At 42.8% G+C, this 21,719-nt stretch overlaps 1 protein-coding gene across 2 annotated transcripts in view; it reads left to right on the top strand.

Moving 5' to 3' along the window:
- Positions 1–21,719, top strand: part of DHFR (dihydrofolate reductase) — a 48,991-nt gene that overhangs the window by 23,464 nt on the left and 3,808 nt on the right. For both annotated transcript variants that reach the window (XM_075932227.1, XM_006124331.4), the window contains exon 5: positions 19,937–20,052. In XM_075932227.1, the coding sequence (XP_075788342.1) occupies positions 19,937–20,052 (116 nt within the window). The remainder of the gene's footprint in view (positions 1–19,936; positions 20,053–21,719) is intronic.

The following is a 21,719-nucleotide window of genomic DNA, read 5'->3' on the forward strand; positions in this document are numbered from 1 at the left end:
AACCCTGGTGCAAGGTCCAGGAGGGGCTATGGGTGCAGGAGAGGATTCTGGCTTGGGGGAGGGGACTAAGAGGAGTGCAGTATCTGGGAGAGAGTTGTGACCTGGGGAAAAGGGGTTCACAGGGTTTGAGTGGTGGCCTGGAGCAGGTAGCTGGGGGGCGAAAAGGGGATGCCAGATGCAGGCTCTGGCTGGGAGGTACTTACCTAGGCAGCTCCCAGCCAGTAGCCGTGCAGGAACCTGAGCTGTAGTCCCAGACTGCTGCTCCTCAACATAGCTCTGCTCTAGGTATGGGAGGGAGGCTTCACAAGCTGCCTTTACTCCTCAGGAAAATTTTTCAGCTCCTATTGGCCAGAAACTGGCCAATGGGAGCTGAGAGATTTTGCTGGGGGTGGGAGCAGCATGTGAAGTCTCCCTCCTCTCTCCCCAGCCATATAGAGCAGAGAGCAGCCAACTGTTTAATGAGCAGGTCTCTACCTAAGGGTTCTGCCTAATGGTAGCCACGTGCTGAATCCAGTGGCTTGGCAGGCCGGATCAAGCCCACTGCCAGCCTCTTGCCCATCCATGCCAAAGATTCTGAAGCAGTGTTACTTATTAAAAGAAATGTGACTCCATGTCTTCATAAATGTTGTTTAACACACATAAGCCAAAAATAAAATCAAGAAAATATCAAAGTAGTTGTTACTTTATTTTTAGTTTATTATTAAGACAGCTACAAATCCAGGTCAAATCAACAAATTAGTCAATACCAGACTGGAATTAAATCATAAAATGAGGTAAGCCATCAATATTCTAGAAATAAACAGCCTTTATGTTCTAAAGGGGCCTCTAAGAAAATGACTATCCATTGAATTATAAACCCCAACTAAATATTTTTATAAACTTCAGTAAAATCTGTGCTTTACAGCTGATTTAAAATCTTAATGCTCAGACCGAATTAGGTTATGTCTAAAGCAAAAACTCAGAGCTGGTAAAGCTTTCTTAGAATTCTGTTCATTTGTGGTGATTAACTTTTTCCTTCAGCCCAAAGAAAGGTGATATAATTGTGATTGTAATAACCAGGGTTGCGAGGCACCACACTACCACCTGCCCTTAGCATGAGAGAGCCTTGTCTGTGTCTGCCAATGGTCAGTTTCTGAACTCAATCAGCCACAGGCAACACAAGTACTCCCCTCTATGTCTAAACAGGTCTTGCTCTCTCACTAGAGTTTAGCGATAGGCACACTCCAAATCTCAAGTCCTTAGATAATCTCCATGAAATGTAACCCCCCGTTCCATGGGAATCTGATAGTATTCATAAATTTGCTGCTCCCAGTGAAGCAGTACACACCAGCTTACCAGTTACATGACAAATCACTACTCTGCTTAACACACAGGGCTTAGATAAGTTTACGGTGAACATTTATTTAACAAACAAAGATTCACGTGACAGCAAGTAGAACTATTGGAAACAAATGGTTACATATAAAATCAAAGCAAGTATTGCCTGGAGTTATTCTCAAATATTGTTTACCAGCATTTTTCAACCAGGGAAGTTGCAATCCCTTTTTTATAAGCCAAGATAAGCAATCAACTTGTCTGTAGCATGAAGGATCTAGACTGTGCTTCTGTACTCCCAGACATGCCTCCACAATCTATTACTAAAAACTGATTTCTTAGGGAGGAAAGATATGGACAAATTAGAGAAAGTCCAGAGGAAGGCAACAAAGGTGATTAAAGATCTAGAAACTATGATCTATGAGGAAAGATTGAAAAAATATGGGTTTATGTAGTCTAGAGAAGAAGACTGAATAGGGACATAATAGTTTAAATGCATAAAAAGTTATAATATGGTAAAAAATTGCTCCCATTTATCTTTGAGGATAGAACAAGAAGCAGTGTGCTTAAATTGAAGTAAGGTTGGTTTAGGTTGGACATTATGAAAAGCTTCCTAAGCGTCCATCTAATTAAGCACTGGAACTAATTGCCTAGAAAAGTTATGGAATCTCCATAATTGGAGGTTTTTAAAAACAGGTTAGATAAATACATGTCTGAAATGATCTAGTTATTTTTTAGTCCTGCCTTGAGTTCAGGGGACAGGACTATATGACCAATTGAAGTCTCTTGTTTTACCTATGATTTTATTGACAGAATTCCCTCCCGCTGTTTCACTCTTCCTGTAAATTTCTTGTTGACATAGCAGTCTTTTGATGGGTGTTAGGCTTCTCCTATGAGACATACAATGCCCAATACACACAAGGTAGAGAGAGAAGTATCTGCAATCTCCTGCTTGAAAGGAACCTGTTTAAGACATGTCACCTCTTGGTTACCTGCCTTAACTCCAAGGCTTTTGAGACCATAATTTCCACTATAGAGATGTAGCTCCTTAAATCATGGGTGGCATGTAATAAGAGACAGGGGAAGGCAATGCCTTCCCACACTGCTTGGCTGGCCCTGTTCACACTTGGCCCAGAGCTTTCCCCCACCTTCAGCGTGGCTTCCCTCCATCTCTTGGAGCTGCCTGGGCTTCAGTCATGTACTGTCAGTCCTCCCTGTGCTCCTGGACTGGACTGGATGTTCCAGAAGGGCTTGGGAAGGCTATGGGCTGGCCGCGGTCTGGGGGAGGGGAAAGCAGATAAGGTCACGGGACTGGCCATGCTCAGAGGGGGAGAATTTATCTCTACAGTCAAGGCGGGACTTGACTACCATGGGCAGAAGGAGCAGCCCTAGGTTCACCAACTGCTCATGCCTTAAATATTATCTCTCACATATTATCCTACTTCCAAACCTTAAGATTAAAAAGGATGTATCAACTTCCAGATAATAAGAAATAAAAATAGACAAAAGAGACAAGATTCAGATTTTCAGACTGTTGTTCTCACTGTCTTCTGGATTCTTAGAGGAGATGGAACTTCTATGAAGGATAAAGCTAATGATGTTCTTTTTGATTCAGTGCGTGCTTCCTTCAGGGATGGATGGCAATTTTTAAATTGTCGTTCGAACAGGAAATCATCCAATGAAGTCCCATGGATTTTTGCTATTTGGGAGGTCAGCTAAGATCACAGTGGTCACTTCTGGTCTTATGATTATGAAACGGCTGGAGTGGATTGTTTGTCAGTGTTGTAACTTTCTCTCCCAAGGTGGTCAGTCTTAGTCTTTGTCTGCACAAAGCAACTTTTAGTGACACAGTTGCGTCAACACAGTTGTGACACAAAGTTGGATAGTGTAGCCACTATTTCTCCGCTCTTTTGCTGACAAAATACTTCCAACCCCAACAAGCAGCATTCACATTGCCAGTACACTGGTCACTCTGGTACTTGTTATGGTAAAATCTTTGGGTTTCTGGGTGTGGAGGGAGTGTTAGCACCTCTCATTTGCCAGTGTAAACAGAGACTTAGGAAGACTGATATTCCAGAATTTTTTCAGATTGCCTGCTGTGCTGAAAGGCAAGCTTCTCAGCTTTGTTCTTGATTCTCAGAGCTTGCAAACTTTACTGAATCTTGCAACACCACCCTTCACATTCTTTGAAACAAAAATTAGGCATCAGGCTTACTTTGGAGCATGAGATTTGGTACAATCAGAGATCAAATTGTCATCATTAGCTAGAAAAGTCTCTCAAACTAACAATTGCAAACATTTGAGGTTTCATATACCATAGAGACTAAAAATCCAACGTAAAACAACTTTTGAAGAAGCAGACAGTCTTGTGGGGGTGAAAGATCTTATGATGGCATTATGTGACCCGTTTATGAAAAGTCCAATACAAATATCTTCACCTTAGAGTGATTGCTCATGTGCATTCCAATTAGGTGTGTGCACGCAGCGTGCGTGTGTCGTCGAAAGTTTTTCCCTCAGCAGTACCCTTAGGGTCAGCAGGGAGCCCCCTGGAGTAGTGCCAGTATATCAGCCCATATATACCCTTGGTGGCCCCCTCACCTACTCAGTTCCTTCTTACCACCATGACAGTTGTTGAAACAACCCTCAGCACTTCTAGCGATAGTTCTCTTCAGTATTGTTTCCGTGTCTTCAGTTAGCTTAAGTACCCGCAGTTAAGTTAAAAACTCTTTTGTTGTTCTTTGTTCTTTTCATTGCTGTTCCTGCCACCGCACGCAAGTTTTAAGTCCTGCAAAAAGTGCCACAAGCCTATGCCCCGAGGTGACCCTCATTCCTCATGTTTAAAGTACTTGGGAGAGATGCACTTCGCTGAAGCTGCAAAATCTGCAAGGTGTTCAAGCCACGAACGAAACATGAGAGAGTGTCACATCTTAAGATCATCCTTATAGAGGCAGCTCTCTGGCCGTTATCAATGCCGGAGTCAGCACCAGGTCCTCAAAGCGCACCATCATCAGTGCGGGATTCCTCCCTGCACTGTGTCTCACCAGCACTGCAGAGACCTTGACACGGGTCTCCGTCTCCAGCACTGCAGAAGAGGAGGAGGCCTAACAGGGGACGGTCCCTTGCTAGGTACACATCCTCCGTGCGCCCTTCAGTGGGGCACGCAGGGCCGGCAAGTCCGGAGCCTGGACTTTCCATGTCAGGCGGACCTTCCTCCCAGCCTACGAAGCCGAGCCCCTTGGAGGACTTTCCCGAACTCTCCACACCGGAGGCCTTAGAAGTAGCAAGGGGGCTCATACACTCTTCCTCCTCGCCACCGCCTACTCCAATGCCTTCCAGGCAGCATGGGACATCCCGGCACCAGAGGCCCACACTCACCGCCCTCCCCTCCTCGCTCCACCGGTGCCACCCGCTGCACCGCCCAGCGGTGCATCCCTACCTGCAGTGCCCCATCAGGATGCGGTACCGAATACATCGTGGTACCATACCCCGGCACCAGCTCCCACTGCCCCAGCACCTACCTCTGCACCATATGCCCACACCACTATGCTGCCGCTGCTGCCTCGGCACCGTGGGAAGCTGGAATCTATGGCCAGGCACGTAGCTGCTCCGCAGGTGTCTGTGTCGGCTCCTCCCTGGTCCGCCTTGGACTACATGTCTGATTCCAAGGCGGAATCCACCTGATTTTCTCGGGGTTCCCGGTCACAGTTGTGTCACCGCTCCCGTTCGCAGCACTGCTCCCAGCACCATAGTCTGCCTCATCCATACCAGCAGCAATGGACACAACCAGTCCCGGTACCAGTGCTCCAACAATCGTGGCCTCCTCGACCTCCGGCCCAGTGGTCTTTTTGGACTTGATGGGCATATCACCAAGCCCAGGGAAACCCCCCTTCCAGGTCGACTTGGGTCGCATCAAGTCCTCAGGCCCCTCCTCCGGTGACCCCACTGGTCAGATCGCCAACCTCTGTTTCCTACTTAATAACGTTCATGTATTATTTTATTACATTTTGGAAAATGAATTATTAATTTGGCAACACAAGAAAATAGAAAGTCATATTTGTTGGGAAGACTGTATTTTTGTGTTTTTAATTAAGCTGTGATAAATTAAAATAAAACTTTAAGTATATAACACCTTTTGCAACAGTCGATATTTTTCTGCAGTGAGCTTTGAACAAGAAAAGTCTACATTTGTGCTTTTTTCTTGTATTTATTTTAAACCATAAAATGAATCCGTTGTGTTTTGTTTTAATTAAAGTGTGTCTTTTGTAATGCTCTTAGACTTGAATTCTGGTCACATTTCGCAAAGATTTGTTATCAAATATATATCCAGGTGTCTAATGTAAATATTTAAATAATAAGTACTAATAATTCAAAATAGCAAATATATTTATGGGTTTGTGGGTCTTTTTCTTCCTCTTAGTCTTATTTTTTAATTAAGAAGCATAAATTTACACTTGCTTGTTGTAAAAAAGTCTCTTGCATATGATTAACTACCCTCTTTAATTGAGTGAGCACTTGTTGACGAGCTATTGTATATGCAGGTTGGCAGTTTCTGAAGCTAAGCTTCAATATGCAATAAAGCCCCCCTTTCCTTTGGGGGAAAAAAAAGCTTAATAACTTGCATCACTACATTTATGGATACTTTAGAGAGTTTTTCCTTATCCTATTAAAATTCTAAGATGAAAATTACCTTTTCTTTCTAGGGTTTTTCACCATATAGCACCATAATATCTGAGCATCTTACACATTTTAAAAAAAGAAATACATGGCCCTTCAATTTTTTTCTCAATTCTCTGTGTGGTCAGAAACTTGCGTAGTTTTGCTGCTTATTGAGGTTGGCAAAACTAGGTTCTAAAAGTGTGATTTGCTTTTTGTTTTTCAACTAGAGAGGTTTGGGGGGGGTTGTTTGTTTGTGTGTCTAATATATCCCAGCAGTGATATCCACAGTTATTGGACAGCTGCAGAGAGAGCACTGTTTCCTATGTCCATTAGCCACACTTCAGTGGTTGAAAATTCTGTTGTTCAAGTAGGATTTTTTTCAGATAACATTATCCAGAGGTTGATATTGTCCAGAGGTTGGGCCATTTACAAAGAGGCTGAGCCATTCACAGAGAGGGCTTCAAAATTCAAGTCTGAAGTCTCAGGCCTTAGACTGCCTCCCCACTAAGTAGTATAAAAAGCAGAGCATTGAGGTCTTGTATCCTCCATAGATTCTGTTGCTAAGCAAATGGACTGGTATAGCTTGAACTCTTTCTAAGACAGCAATTCCATCTTTAGGTATATTGCATTATAGCAGTCAAACCCATAGATCATGAATATATGATTCACAATAGCCAGTCTGCTAAAGCATTTTGTTCTTTTTATCTAGGCATAGATGGAAGAATACCTTTAGCATAGCTATTTGTTTGTCCATTATCAGTGAGGAATGGAAATTTTATGTCCTGTGTAATACAGATCTGTCTGGATGATTATAATAGTTCCTTCTGCCTTTCGTAATCTATAGAAAAACTTGAGATTGTATGCAACTAATCTGAAGCTAGACAAATTTGTTATGGTGGCACTGTTTGTTTGGGTTTCCCCTAGAATTACCTTTGTCTTACCTAAGGTTAGATGCTTCTTATACAGATGCTGATGAATCTAGGTGCTTGAATTTCTGAATAAATATTATTATTTATTTCTTTTTAATTTTATTTCTGGCGTCTGAATTCATGTGGACATAACTTCCCCTTGTGGCTTCAAGTACAATGTATTAGGATGAATGAGATGATGGAGGTGCAAGACCCATTTTCTCCCTTCCTCTTGACCCTCATGTGTTGTGAGAGAAGGGATAGAAACCATTTTAGGTAAATCCCCCTCACATCTCTTCTACATAAAGCAAGATAGCGTCATTCCAAGTAATGGCACTAAATATCACAAAGAGCTCCAATAAGAATTGTGTCTGAACTGGGGTACAGATCCAAAGTAGCTTGTGTATCAGCATAAGTGTTGCTGTGGTCTTGTCTCAGCCACAAACTAGAGTGGGAGAGGAATTACAATATTAACAGTGAGCAGATGGAGTTATTAATTACTGTTTAAAAATCTAATGTTTTCTTTTATAGGCATGTCTGTTTAAATAGTTGAGATTTTTTTCCAGGATTCTTTGGTGGTGGATTTTAGATGAGTAATTGAATCCTTTCACACTCTTTAGAGAAAGAGGGTGAAACCTTGCAGTAAATTTTTTTTGAACGAGACAGAAAAGCAACCTTTTAACATGGGAAAGAATCACAGCTGTATAGGTCTGGAAGAGACCTTGATAGAAATGTAGTGTTATATTCTTGTTAGTCCAAAACAGCATGCCAGTGTTTATTCTTATAAATGAACATACTGATTTGACATTCTCCTGGAAAACATTATGAAGGCAAAGGTTAACATGAGTCAGAAATGCAATTGCAAATCATGTAAATAAAGTTCCTTTTCAAAGGTGCTTGCTGCAACAGTAAGGATACTTCTACACAGCAACATTATTTTGAAATACCTAGCGTTATTTCAAAATAACAGTCTGCATCTACACTGCAGGCAGTTATTTCAAAATAATGTCGAAATACTGTCAAGATGGAGGAACTTCTTGCTCCAATTCCTGTAACCCTCATTGTATGAGGGGTTGAGGGAATTTGGAGGAAGAATGCTCTATTTCGAATTAAGTGCTATGTAGATACTCCCAATTTCAAAATAAGCTACGTAATTGATGTAGCTCAATTTGCGTAGCTTATTTCAAGTTAAGCCCTGATCTGTAAAAACCCCTTTAGGGAGGATATAGAAGACTTTTCTCTGATAAGTAGAGAGGGGAACTTGAATAAGTGTACCAATATTTCTGTTTTGGCAGAATGAGCAGCTTTCTAGCAATGGATAATTGTCCAATTAATTATAGAATTGTTATGTGAGATATAGGGCTTTTGCAAATTCATGGTCCATTTTCATAAATTTCTCAGTCATAGCACTTTAAAAATCTGGAAATTCATGGCTTCACATATTTAAATCTTAAATTTCAGTGGTTTTGTAACAAAACCTGCGTATGTATTTTTAAAATGGGTAAATTTAAGCATGTAAAGTCCTTAAAATTCAGTTTTTCCTCATACTGGGGGTTGCAACTCTTTTGGGTTGAGACTCCAAATTTGAGAAATGCTATGTATTTTTGTATATCTTTGCCCTGTATTGTAGGCTATTCTTTGAGTGTACGATAAAAGTACACAAAACACCAGATTTCACAGTGCATGGGTGGGTGGGCGGGCGGGCAAGAGTAACGTTATTGGATATGCTGGTGTATACTGTCTTTTGTCCCTAGTGAAGCAGAAGCAATACAACTTAGTGCAGAATTACACTTTTCACTTTGGGTATGTCTACACTGCATCCCTCTTTCAAGAGAGGAATGCAAATGCAGCTGAGTGAAATTGCAGAGGAAGCGCAAATTTACAGGCAGGGTTATTTGAAGAAAAAAACACTTCTTTCAAAATGACCCTTAAACCTCATTTTTTAAGGAGTAAGGGTTATTTCAAAAGAAGGGTTTTTTCTCGAAATAACCCCATCTAGACAGCACTTTTTTTTTTTTTTCAAAATAGGGTATTTCAAAAAAGCGCCCGGATGACATTATGCAAATGAAGTGCGAGATTTGTAAATTCACCCTGCATTTGCATTCCTCTCTTGAAAGAGCAATGCAGTGTATACATACCCTAAGTTCAGTTACTACAGCTTCATAGGAGGGTTGTACGGTATCAACTCACATTTGTTATCACAAGTATTGTCATTGATGGTTTCTAAAATTTCCAGCTTTTGCACAGACTTACATGAGAATTCAATATTTCATGTATTTTCAGTTATTTTCAAGCTCTTACTGGTTCAGAGAACAGTTTGAAAATGTAACCCAACTATACCTTACAAGCTCAAAAATGAGAAGGCAAATGAAAAGAACCCAATTTTTTATTTTTTAAGATTTAATTATTAGGAAGGTTAACTCAAGAAGAAGCATGTCAGATCGTTACCTATACAAGAACCAGTAAAGAAACCCTCACCATTCACAAATACTAGGAGCCATGGCTCCTGGCCCCCGCAGTGAGCTCCTCACAGCTCCTAAACTCACTGCGGGGGCGGGGGAGGGCAGGTAGCTGCGGGGAACTCATTGCGATGACTGGCAGGGGGAGAGGGGACTGATGTGAATTCCCTGTGGCTCCTGGCCTCTGCCCTCACCCCAGGCCAGAACAAGAAACCCACAAATATGTGGAACCGTGAATTGCGATTCCTTGAATCACAAGGGTTGTCTTTATTTTATCTTACACCATTAGCAGAAGTAAGGGAGGTAGATGCTTTCTGGAAGACCTGCTTTACGTATACCTTTCTGAAATCAAGAATTCTAACACTGCTAATGAAAAATGGCCTCTTCTGAAGCAATTTGTATCTAATGCTTCTAAAATACTGTGATGCAGTGAGTCATTTTCTGCAAGTGAAAAAGGCAGATCAAAGTGAATTATTAAGCCAAAATAAACAAAACATACCAATTAAGCCTAATACACAAAAAAACTTGTTAGATGCAAATTCTTACCCAAATTAGTAATTCTAATAATCTTTTTTACAAGCTAGGCAGCCTCCTTCCCCTTGTTCAGTCTTAGATATTTCCAGCGGGCATCTTGGGTGATAAGTGGGGGTCTCCTGGCATCTGCATATCACCGCTATTGCTGTAATGTTGCTCAAATGGGCTCCCCAGCCCATAAGAGAAGCATCTGTTGCAATTGTCAGCACAGGAGGAGGGTTCTGGCAGGGAACTCCTGCTAGCATGTTCTGCAGATCTGTCTACCAGCGGAGGGAATTGAGAATGCGGGGTGGGATAGCCACCACTTTGGAGAGTGGGTCTCTGGAAGGCTTGTAGGATGTTGCCAGCCATGATTGTAGACTCCTCATATAGAGTCTGGCGAGCCTGACTACATATGTCGTAGAGGCCATACGTCCGAGAATTTTGAGGCATTGGTGTACCGTCATGGTAAGAGTTAGACATGCCGTATTAATCAGGTCTCAGATGGTAGCGAACCTGTGCTCGGGTAGGGTAGCCTTTGCTACTACCATGTTAATGTAAGCACCTATGAACTCTAACCTCTGTGTTGAAAGTACAGAGGATTTTGCGTGGTTTATATGAAAACCCAAGTTGACCAGAAGGTGCTTCGTGGTATCAGTCATGGCCTTGGTTTCATGGAAAGAGGAACCTTTTATGAGGCAATCATCCAAGTACGGGTATATCATGACCCCTTGATGACGAAGTGCAGCCATTATCACTGCTATGGTTTTTGAGCGGTTGAAAGGTCAAAGGGGAGCACTCGGTACTGATAGTGCTGGGTACCTATGGTAAAACGCAGAAAACTTCTGAGCAGGATGGATCATGATATGGAAGGAGGCATCCTGGAGGTCGAGAGCCAAAAACCAATCTCCTTGATCAAGTGCAGGGATTATTGTCGCTACAGTTATCATCTTAAAACGTTGGTAGGCGATACACTTGTTGAGTTGCCTCAAATCCAAAATGGGTTGCCATCCTCCACTCTCTTTTTCTAGGTTAGGAAGTAAATTGAGTAGAATCCTCGACCTTGGAACTCTGGTAGAACTGGTTCTATGGTGCCCAGTTGTAGAAGGTGTGAAACCTCTTAATTGAGAAGGGTCCCTAAAAAGGGATAGGATGGGTGGGAGGTAGGGAAGTGAATGGGATAGCATAGCCATATTGAATCAATTCCAGGACCCATTTGTCTGATGTAATGAGGTCCCATGGGTGGTAGAAGACCCGGAGGGGGTGGTGGAATTGAAGAATACCAGTTTTCAGAGTTGGAGGAGTGGCTTTCTAGCCCTCGACTTAATTTTCAAATCTGCTGCGTAACAGGGTGCTGTTGCTGCTGACGTTGAGACCTACGACGCTGTGGCCTTTGTCAGCGGTGGGAGTCATATTTCATATGCTGTCTGAAAGGCTCTCTGGGGCATTGGTAAGGCTGGTACCTGGTCCTCTTAAAGGGGGAAGTGTACATCCCCAGAGTTCTGAGGGTATTCCAAGAGTCTTTCATAGAGTGTAACACTTCATCCGTTTTGGCCGAGAATAGGTTGGTCTTGTCAAATGGTAGATCTTCTTCCTTTTGCTGCAGGTCTCTTGGAACCCCGATGCCTGTAGCCAGGATAATCTTTGCAGGACAATGGCGGAGGCAGTGATATGAGCCGCAGTGTCCGCTACGTCCATAGCGAACTGTAGGGCGGTACGGGAGATATTATGACCCTCCTGCATGATATCCAACAGGACTGGCCGCTTATGTTCAGGGAGGTGTGGAAGAAGGTCCTGCAGCTAGGAATAATTAGTATGGTCGTAATCTGCGAGCATGGCAGTGTAGTTTGATGCTCTAAGGAGCAAAGTAGCAGAGGAATAAACTTTACGACCCATGATGTCAACTTTTTTGTGATCTCTGTCCTGTGGGGTATTTCTGAAATTAGGCTATTTACCCTTAGGCCGAGCAGAGTCCACCACTAATGAATTCAGAGGGGGATGAGTAAAAAGAAAATCCTTGTCTTTGGGAGCGATGAAATATTTGCAATCAGCTCTTTTATTTGTCAGTGCAATAGAAGCCGAGGTTTGCCAAATGACATTGGACGGGTTCATAATGGCTTCATCCATGGGGTTTGCTATCCTGGAGGCAGTTGGAGGTTGCAACGTGCACAGAAGCAGATAGTGCTTCACCTGGACCTCCTGAAGGTCTCGTTGTTGTGCCACAGCCACTCTCTTGAACAGGTCTTGAAATTTCTTAGCATCATCGCCTGGTGGTGGGGCTTTTGTTGTGACTGCGTCATCTGGAGATGACGACGAATTATGCAAAGGCGACCTATCTCCCCCTCGGAAAGGGAGTCTTGTATGTCAGAATGAGGTGGGGAGGCCGGTTCAATAATGAGAGCGAGGCTGGTGGTAGCCTAGAAACAGTAGAAAGAGTGGTTCTTTTTAGGATGTGGCTTCCAAGGTTGCCATTGGGTGGCATACAGTGGTGGTGGGTAGGCGTACTGTTGTACATACCATAGTGGTAGAGGAGGAGAGTATGCGTACTGCACTGTGGCAGGTTGCCAGGATGGTGGTCTAGGTGTCAGACTGGAATGTTGGGAGGAAAATCTGCTTCTAGATCCAGTGCCTATTTCACTTGGGGAATGAGACACCACAGAGGATCGTCGAGACGATACGGACTGAACAGAAGAGCCCGGTGAAGGCAGTGCCATAGGAGTATGACTCCGCACAGGTGAATGGTACTGACTGCCGCCCTCTCTGTGCTGAATGGTGGTGTCTAGATGGTGCCGAGGATGGCAACGGTGCCGAGGTCATTGTAGACGCCGGGGGCACTGTAGGTACCGAAGGTGACAGCGGCATGGCAATCTGCTCTGGTGCTGAACATTCAGGTGACGGAGCATCGGTGCAGGGTTTCTTCGGTGCAGGCATCGGTGGTGGTTTAGGATGTTGTTTCGGTGCCATTCGATCTGAACCCTGGCCAGTTGGTACGGTCCAAGTCTCATGTGGCCCCGGTGCCGTAGGTTGCAGTGCTGCTGGCCTCTGCTTTGGCTCCGAGTGGACTCTCTTATGAGTCAGCACCGACTTACGTGGCACCGTGCCTGAGGTCCCCGGTCTCTCTACGCTGCTGACCTGTGCAGTCGTTGGTGCTGAGGGTAGCGAGGGAATTGGGGAAAGGCCTGTTTTCGAGGCTGTATGGCTGGAGTGGGTAGAGGGATGATTTTTATCCATAACCTTACTCTGTGCTGCTGGTTTAGGAGCCGCGGGAGAGTCCTCAGAAGAAGGGCGAAGGGACTTCTTGTAAAGTAGCGTCTTGAGCCTATTGGCTCGGTCACGGCGCGCTCTCGTGGTGAGTTTAAGGCAGTGGGAGCACTTTTGTGTCTGGTGTGCCTCTCCTAAGCACTTTATGCACTTAGAGTGCTGTTAGAGACGGGCATAGCATCGCTGCATGCCTCACATCTCTTAAAGCTGGGCGAACCGGGCATGAGGCGCCCGGGGCAAAAGCGGTGGGCCGCAACTGAAGAAAAAAAATTATTATTCTTTTCAACAGATTAGGTAAGGAAAAGAGGAAACTAGGGAGTTTGTGTATTTTTAAACAGAAATGAGGAGAACTCAGTGGCGCCGTCTGCTGCCGAGGACTGTAGAGAAGGAACTGAGGAGTTGCACTGTGCAGGTGCTTTAGGATTCCAACAGCACTAGAGGGCACTCTGGCACCTGCGTGGAGTGGCAGAAACTGCTGGAAAAAGTCGCCGGCGTGAGGACGCACCAGCACCCAGAGTGGAGCACCCACAGGGACCACTCAAAGAAGAATCTTTTTTACAAGCTAGGCAGCCTCCTTCCCCTTGTTCAGTTGTAGATATTTCCAGCAGGTATTTTGGGTGATAAATGGGGGTCTCCTGGCATCTGCATACCACCCCTATTGTTTGGCTTCCTACCTTGATTCCCCTTTTTCCCCAAGGTGGGAATTCTGTGCCGTCAGTTCAGACTTTTCTCACCGTGAGTGGAAAAGTACAAGATCCCAAATGAGTTTCAGCATCTGGTGGCCTGATTACATGTCTTTGTAGGATCAATCACAGTTTGGGCTTACAGAAAAAATGTATGTGGAATATTATTAATTTATTAATTACCCTTATTAGTACATCTAAAATTATGAAGAGCTCCACACTTCACATTTCTAATTTTATGTACAGGAATAATATGCACACATATAAAATATCCACATTTGCAGATTTTAACTTTAAAAATGTCACATGATGCACTTTGCCTAAAGCGTCTTCAAGTTATGAAAATTGTCTTATGAACAGGAATATGCATAAAACATGGGGGAAATGACACACTTCCTCTTTCTGCCCAGAGTCCTGCAGCCCGTATTCCCCCCCCCCAGAACCCGAGGATCCAGAGAGAAAGAGAGGCAGCCTAATGCTGAATCCTGGGCATGTCAGGAGTTTCCTGCAAGCCAACTCCTTCCTTCAGGATACACCGGGAACTGTAACTATCTGGAACCTTTCAGGTCTCCTCCTTCTTGCCTCCTAGCAGTGTCCTGTATTTGCAAGCTGAAGACCCAGTTTTTGCTGGATCCAGAAGCTCCTACAGGCCAGCATCAACTGCAGCACCAGTTCTGTCGGGGAAAATGAAATTCTGAGCAGACTTACTTACTATTCTGTGGAATTCCCCCAGGAGTAACAGTATGTGCTTGTGTACACTGTTAACTGCTCAATTTTCAGGAAGGTTTAACCCTCAAATGCTATTTTTTCCAAAGAGATTGTAATAAGGTAGTGGTCCTGGAAATGCAAGTAGCCCAGTGCTGTGTTACAAGGCCTCCTGTAGAATATTTAAGGGACACTTTTTTAGTGAACCAGGATAACTGCAGAGAGAGCATGCTGTGTGGAGTGTCTTTCTATAGAGATCGGAAGATTTGGTTGGGCTAATAGAACTGGAATTGGTTCTCTTGTCATCAGAGGAGAAAGACAGTTATTGAAGGCCTGTGTGGTTATGGAGGCAGTTGGGAATGGCGCCCATGGGGCCTATCAGGCCTTTGAAAAAAGCAGCAGAGTCCAGAAGTGAAAACTGTTCTCTGGCCCTTAATGCAAAAAGAAAGAAAACCCCTCTGCTCTGGATTATGACACGCACATTTAAATTCAAAAGAATTCACAGTCCTGATACAAAGATGAAGGATTTTACTGAATAATGTTAATAAGCCTGACCCCTGAAGCAGAGACTTAATTTGTAAAGCCATTTGTGTAACATGCATTTACATCAGTGGTACATAAAGAGCAGGAACACAGCAGTGCTCTTAGATGGAGAGAGTATCTGATTGGGACACACTGATTGCCTAAAACACATAAAGAGGACCATGTGCTCTATCTAAAACCTCATTCCTCTGTTTTGATAGTCTACCAGTCTATTCCTACTGCCCTGATACAGCAATCACTGGCAACAAGGCAGCCAGCCAGTTCCATACTCCCATATCATTCTTCCATCACTCACACTCCTAATATTTGCAAAAAAAAAAATGGAAGAGTCAAAATACATTATTAGATTATAACGTTTCATTGTATATTCAAGGGACAATCCATTTCCAGTGAAATATAGCATTAATATATTATAGTATTTCCAAGTAAGTACAAAAAACCCTGTTAGTTGCTATGCAATAGAAGACTCAAGTTCTACTTACATTCATACGATGGTCTTCACCACCATCATTCATAAAATCAAACAATCATCCCAATTCTGTTAATAAAAATAGCCTACTCCACTAATTCATTATGCTGAGAAATTGCTCAGAACTCACATAGCTGACAGTACCCTTTGAAAATGTTGTTATATATTACTAGAGGGCTGTGTCCCCACTCGTTGCACTCCCCAATCCTCATTTTTTTTCAAGAAGACAGCTCCTTTTTGTGCAAAAGTCTCTTGTACAAAAACGCCCCCTAATTAATGATGCAAATGAAGTGCATCAATATGCTAATCTGTGCTTCATTTGCATAGGCTTTTGTGCAAGAGAGGCGCAATGTAGACATAGCGTGAGATTGTCACAATTCAGGGCAACTGCACCTGTATTTCCTCCTCATGGCTCAGCAAAGGCACTCACTAGGGCAGCTTCCAGATTCTCAGCCATGACCTCTTTAGAGCAGAGGCTCACATCTCTCTCTCTCTTTTTCACCCACCTTATTAGTTACATGACAACAAGATCAAAGGCACAAACTGTAACGGAGTGACTCATAGGTGTATTTGTTCTGAGCCAGAGTGGCTATGAATTTGTAACCATAGAAAACTGATTTGAATGGCTACTTTACCAAGACCTTGTTGACGCTGGAGTGATTGCTGGTAATCTTATTAGCATGTTATCACGTTTTACTAGTGAATCAAATTTCTTAATTTTCACTAGTTTACAATTGAAAAAAATGTTGTTCTTCCCTCGTCTTCTCCACTCCATACTCTCCCTTTCTTTTAAGCTATTGGTGTTTACATAATTGCCAGAAGAATTCTAGTTGAGTGCAAGGGCACTGTGATTTATCCTTTTCACATTAAAGCATTGACTAACAATAGAGCAGTTTGAGAAACTCTTTCCTCAGTAGTGCTGTCTGTTAAAAGTAATAGATGAAATTTGCATAAACAAGTTAACAAGCATTTGTCAGAGATGAGGCAGTAGTTAGTAGCATGGTACAACATGAATGACCTTTAGAAAAAGGAGCATTGTCCAGTGAAAAAAGATTAAGGGAAGAGGAAGAAAACTGAAAATATTTGTATTGTGTATATTGTATCTAGACAATGATACGGATTTTAACGGTGTAAATCCAAGAAAGTCAGAAAGATGAAAGTGTTTCTATAGAACCATGGGGACAAATTCATCCTTGGTGTAACTCGAGCTTGCATGAATTTATGTTTGGGATGAATTTGACCCCAAAGATTTTGTAACTTTGGTCATGCTTTAAAAAAAAAATCAAAGCTTGACTTTTTTTCTGGCACATTGCTCTGTGGTACTATAATGATGTGACAATCAAAAAAGGCATGTCTCATTATGATCAATGGCTTAACAACTTAAACACTGGTTGCAATAAGGAATACAGACTAGAAATGCAAATGCTTAACAATAAGGCTAATTAACCATTGGAGCAACTTACCTAGAAGTGTGGATGATTTTCCATTATTTGAAGTCTTAATATCAAGTCTAGATGTGGTGGAATCTCCCTCTCTGGAGATATTTAAGAACAGGTTAGATAGACATCTGTCAGGGATGGTGTAGACGGAGCTTGGTCCTGCCTTGAGGGCGGGGGGCTGGACTCGATGACCTCTCGAGGTCCCTTCCAGTCCTATTATTCTATGTCTTTCTAAAATACATGCTAGATCTAGACTCAGCCAGAAAGTGTATGCTTAATGCAGAAAACATCTGGTGAAATTCTGTGACATGCAGAAGGTCAAACTAAATAATCACAGAAGTCCCTTCTGGCCTTGATCCATGAATACCTTGCACTTCTTCTATAGTGGCATATCAGATGACATAAAATTCTTAGCAACCCAAGAAGTAGGGATGTAATATCCCATTTAAATGGCTAAATGGTAAAACATATTGTTAAACTGGTTAGCTCATTAAAGAGGAGAGCAAGAGGAGGCACCTGGCCTACCACTGGGCTGGAATGCTTCCCCCCACCAGGAACAGCTCTTACCTACAAGGCACCTGGGCCACAGGCAGGGGCTGCTCCAGCATCCCAATCAGAGCAGCTCCTGCCTATTGGACACCCAGACTTGCCGCAGGCAAGGGCTATGCTGAAGCAGTCTCTGTCCATGGTGGGCCCTCCACAGAGCTGGAGCAGCTCCACCGGTTAACAGCTTAGACCTTCGCATCCCTACTAGGAAGTACATGTGATGGTCCGTTCCCTCTCAGGGTGTCACGTGGAACTGAGGTACCACTGAGTCCTCTGTATTATCAGCGTAGATTCCCCCTCACATTGTGCTGCTGTGACAAGCTGAAAAGCCTTCCAAGCTTGCCCTCACCCCCAAACATCCACAGGAAGGGGCCATTCTTCTCTACGAGCTATATTGCATAACTAACAGAGAAGCTCCTGTCAAAGTACCCCCAGCTCTTCACCATCCTGCCCTTATCAAAAAACTGATCAGTATGAATTTATTACCCAGTTTGTCAGTTCTATAAAGTTCAGTGAACACACCCTAACCCTTGTCCCTTACCTGAGATTTTTTCCCCCTAGCACTTCACCCAAACCACACTGTTTTAGGTTGAAAAAAAAACCCAGATATATTAACTGTAGAAAGATGGATTTTAAGGGATTATAACTGATAACCAATAGATCAAAGTAGACTGCCAAAGAAAAGCAGTCTAAGCCTAATATACTAAATTGGAATTGAACCAAGCAGTGTCTCTCCCTGTTATATAGTACAAGCAATTTGCTGATGTTTCATACACGACAGGGCTTTCTTCCTTCCTTTTTGGAACCAGCACTCCTCTGCTTCCCAACACTGGTCAGTCTTTTTTTCTTCCAGTATTTTCAGTGTTGTTTTGGGAAAGTAAGATCCCTTCATGATGTCACTTTCCACTTTTATACCTTCTTCCAACTTTCTGGAAATCAATTGTGCTATGACCTGGGTCAGTCTTCAATGAGTAGTGCTATCTCTCAGAGGTTCCTATTGTATTCAGTTTCTGAGATACGCACTCTCACAAGGATTATGTCCTTAATTAGGCCGTCAACATTAACAATGAGGAGTCTTGTGGCACTTCTCAGGATATTCCCATTTCCACACCAAATGCTGTGAATGACCCGCCTCCACAGTGACTTGATTAGCTTCATAAATACAGGCAACTTCTTCCTAATATATATTCCTGCTTCTGTAACTTCCACTCCAGTTCATCTGATCAAATGTGTTTTACCCGTGAAAGCTTATGCCCTAATAAATCTGTTAGTCTCTAAAGTGCAACAGGACTCCTCATTGCTTTTGCAGATACAGATGAATACTGTTATCCCTCTAAGACTTCTTGCCCAGGCTTGCTGCAGACAAAGGCTGCTTTGCAGCAGCAGCCCCTATCTGTGGGCATTCCAAGCTCTCAGTGGACTGGGGTTGTTGCCACGGAGCAGCCTCTGTCCAGGGGGAGCTCAGACTTTTCCTCCTTTTCCCACCATGGACAGGGACTGCTGCCGGGGAGCAGCCTCTGTCTGTGGGGAGCTCAAGCACCACATGGATAGGGGCTGTTGCCACCCCGCACTACTGCCTCTACATCAGAGGTAGCAGCATGTGGTGGCAGGTGGAGCCAGTCTGCCTAGGAAGCTGATTTTTAAATTGGTTCCCCTTGCAGACTGCGCCCCCCCGTTTCCCCACCACCACCACCCCTGCCCCTTCACTCCATGCTGCTACCTCTGATAGAGAGGCTACAGTACCTGGTGATGGGAGGCTCCCCAGGAGTGGGGTCAGGAGCACACTGGCTGCTGGCCCCGCCTTCGTGAACTATCAAATAGTCGTGTAACCGCTGAAATTTTATGCAGTTACACACTAATATCTCTATACCTCACAAAGCATACTTTGTACAAAACATGGTGAATATTGAGTGTAGGTGCTGAGTGTCTCCTTGGGGCATGCACAGAGTGCCATGGTAGATGGTATCACCATTTAAAAGATGAGATTTGGATGAAAAAATTAACTTACCTAAGATCCCACTCTAATTGGATGGAGCCAGAAATAGAATCAGAATCTCCTGACTACCAGTCCCATGCGATAATCAAGGTACATAGAAGACTCTCTAAATTTCAGCTGAATACATAGTGTCAGTCTTTTCACAATAACTGTATAGGGAACCATAAATGTTTCCATCCTAAAACTCTGATCTCTAGGGGCTTTGGGGCATTTCACTAGGGATATTTAGTGCAGATAATGAGGTCAAGAATGGGGGGGAATGGCAAAGAAAAATAGCATTTGAAATGATAAATCTATTGGATGTTTTTTAAAGTTTGACTAAAAATATTTCTGAATCAAAATATACTTTAAAAATCTCCATGACAAAAATAATTCTCCATGTTGACTAGTTTGGTGTTGTAGAAAGAAACTAATCAATTTTAACCCTTTATTTTGATTTTTCAGGCAGCAATGGCAAAACCAGTTCACCAGCGATTGTTTGTGACAAGAATTTTGCATGAGTTTGAAAGTGATACATTTTTTCCAGAAATTGATTTAGAGAAATACAAACTTCTCCCAGAGTAAGTATAAAGATGTGTTTATCTGAAATGATGTGCTACAGTTCAGTTTCAAATAGCAGAAAAATGAAAAACTTCAGAATCAACTTTGAATTATTTTTAATACTAGTTAGGGCCATATTCTGCTCTCCTTTACTGGTATGTAAGTTTTCAAGAAAAAAATCATTTGAATAATATGGATCAGAGCTAATATGCCATCCTTGAAGAAAAATGTAGCTTAATTAAAAACTAATGGAGTCTCTGTCCAATATAATAAAACAAATTAAGGCTCCAATATTATAGCCAAAAATGTAAGCCTAATGAGACTGCTCACATAAGTAAAATTACACACGTATAAATCTGTGCAAAATCAGAATCTTAATTTGTTTCACCCTCCCACCCCCCATTTGACAGAAAACACCCTACATGTGTCTCTAAGGGCTTGTCTTCACTGCAGCCTTAGCTTGAGCAATAACTCAAGTTTTGCCAAGTCTTGTCCACAAGGTCACATCTCACTCAGTATAAGCTGTTCTTTAAACTTGATCTACCTGGATTGTTTGGAGGGAATTTGCTAATGATGGGGCTAGTGTTGCAGCTGAGGTTCCCCATTTCAAAATATATCAGCAGATAAATCCAATCATTCTGGTACTAATGAAATCTATGTAGCATCACAGTGTGATTGCTTTCCCTCAAGGTAGGCTAGCTTGAGTGGGGAAACTGAAGACAATTCCCCTACAGTTCCTACTCCTAACCACCTCAAATTTTCTAGTGCTAGTTTTTCAGATAGGCGATTTCCTCTTCCTCTACAGTCTACACCATTTGCAGCCCCGTCAGCACGCAGCTACAACCCACGAGACATCTTTCGGGCCATATGGGTAGTATATATGTGTGTGGCTGCAGCCCACGTAACACACACAAAGCTGCAGTGGTAAATAGGTTGAAAATCGTTACTCCAATCACAGTCCCACTTACATATCCCAGCTAGTATGGTGCAGCTGGCAGAGTGAAAAGGGGTAAGTAACTGTGTTCTCCTAATCTCTTTTGAAAAATCCTGCACCCTGATCCGAATGCCAAGACTCTCTCCAACATACTGGTCTTTAGAGCCCTCAAATCCACATATATCTGCTGATGTGAATAATGATATCCATGGGTGTAAATGCAGCTATCCACAGCTCATTTTTGCAAATATGGATGTGGATATAAATTTTTTTATCCCGAATCCTGCAAATGTGCAGATATCCATTTTATATCCAGGGGTTTCTGCATCCGTGGACATCAACATAGATATCCACAGCTAATTTTTCAGATAGAGACAGTTCAAGCACCTCCCATGGCTGCTTCCCAGGGTGCAGAGGAATTGGTATCTATCTCCTCTTATACATTCTCCCACTGCTCTGTGACTCTTGGAGGCAAATTAGTGATTTAGTTTTCTTTAGTGAAAAATGTCGTATGTAGAGCAGCAAAATATTTGAGAATTAATAAGTACATTTGCCCTGTTCTAACATTTACTGCTTCTATAGGAAGAAATAAAAGTTTTGGTAACATTATCTATGCTCCCTTTTTAAGAAATATATATAGTATGTCACGCGTTAGGTTTTGCTCAATTAAATTGCATAGACTTTAATTAGATTGTCTTCTATGAAGTGATGACAACTGTTATGTGAAAAAAATCTTAAATATTTTAGCACAAT

This window comes from Pelodiscus sinensis, chromosome 6, assembly GCF_049634645.1.
Source record: "Pelodiscus sinensis isolate JC-2024 chromosome 6, ASM4963464v1, whole genome shotgun sequence".
Taxonomy (NCBI): Eukaryota; Metazoa; Chordata; order Testudines; family Trionychidae; genus Pelodiscus; species Pelodiscus sinensis.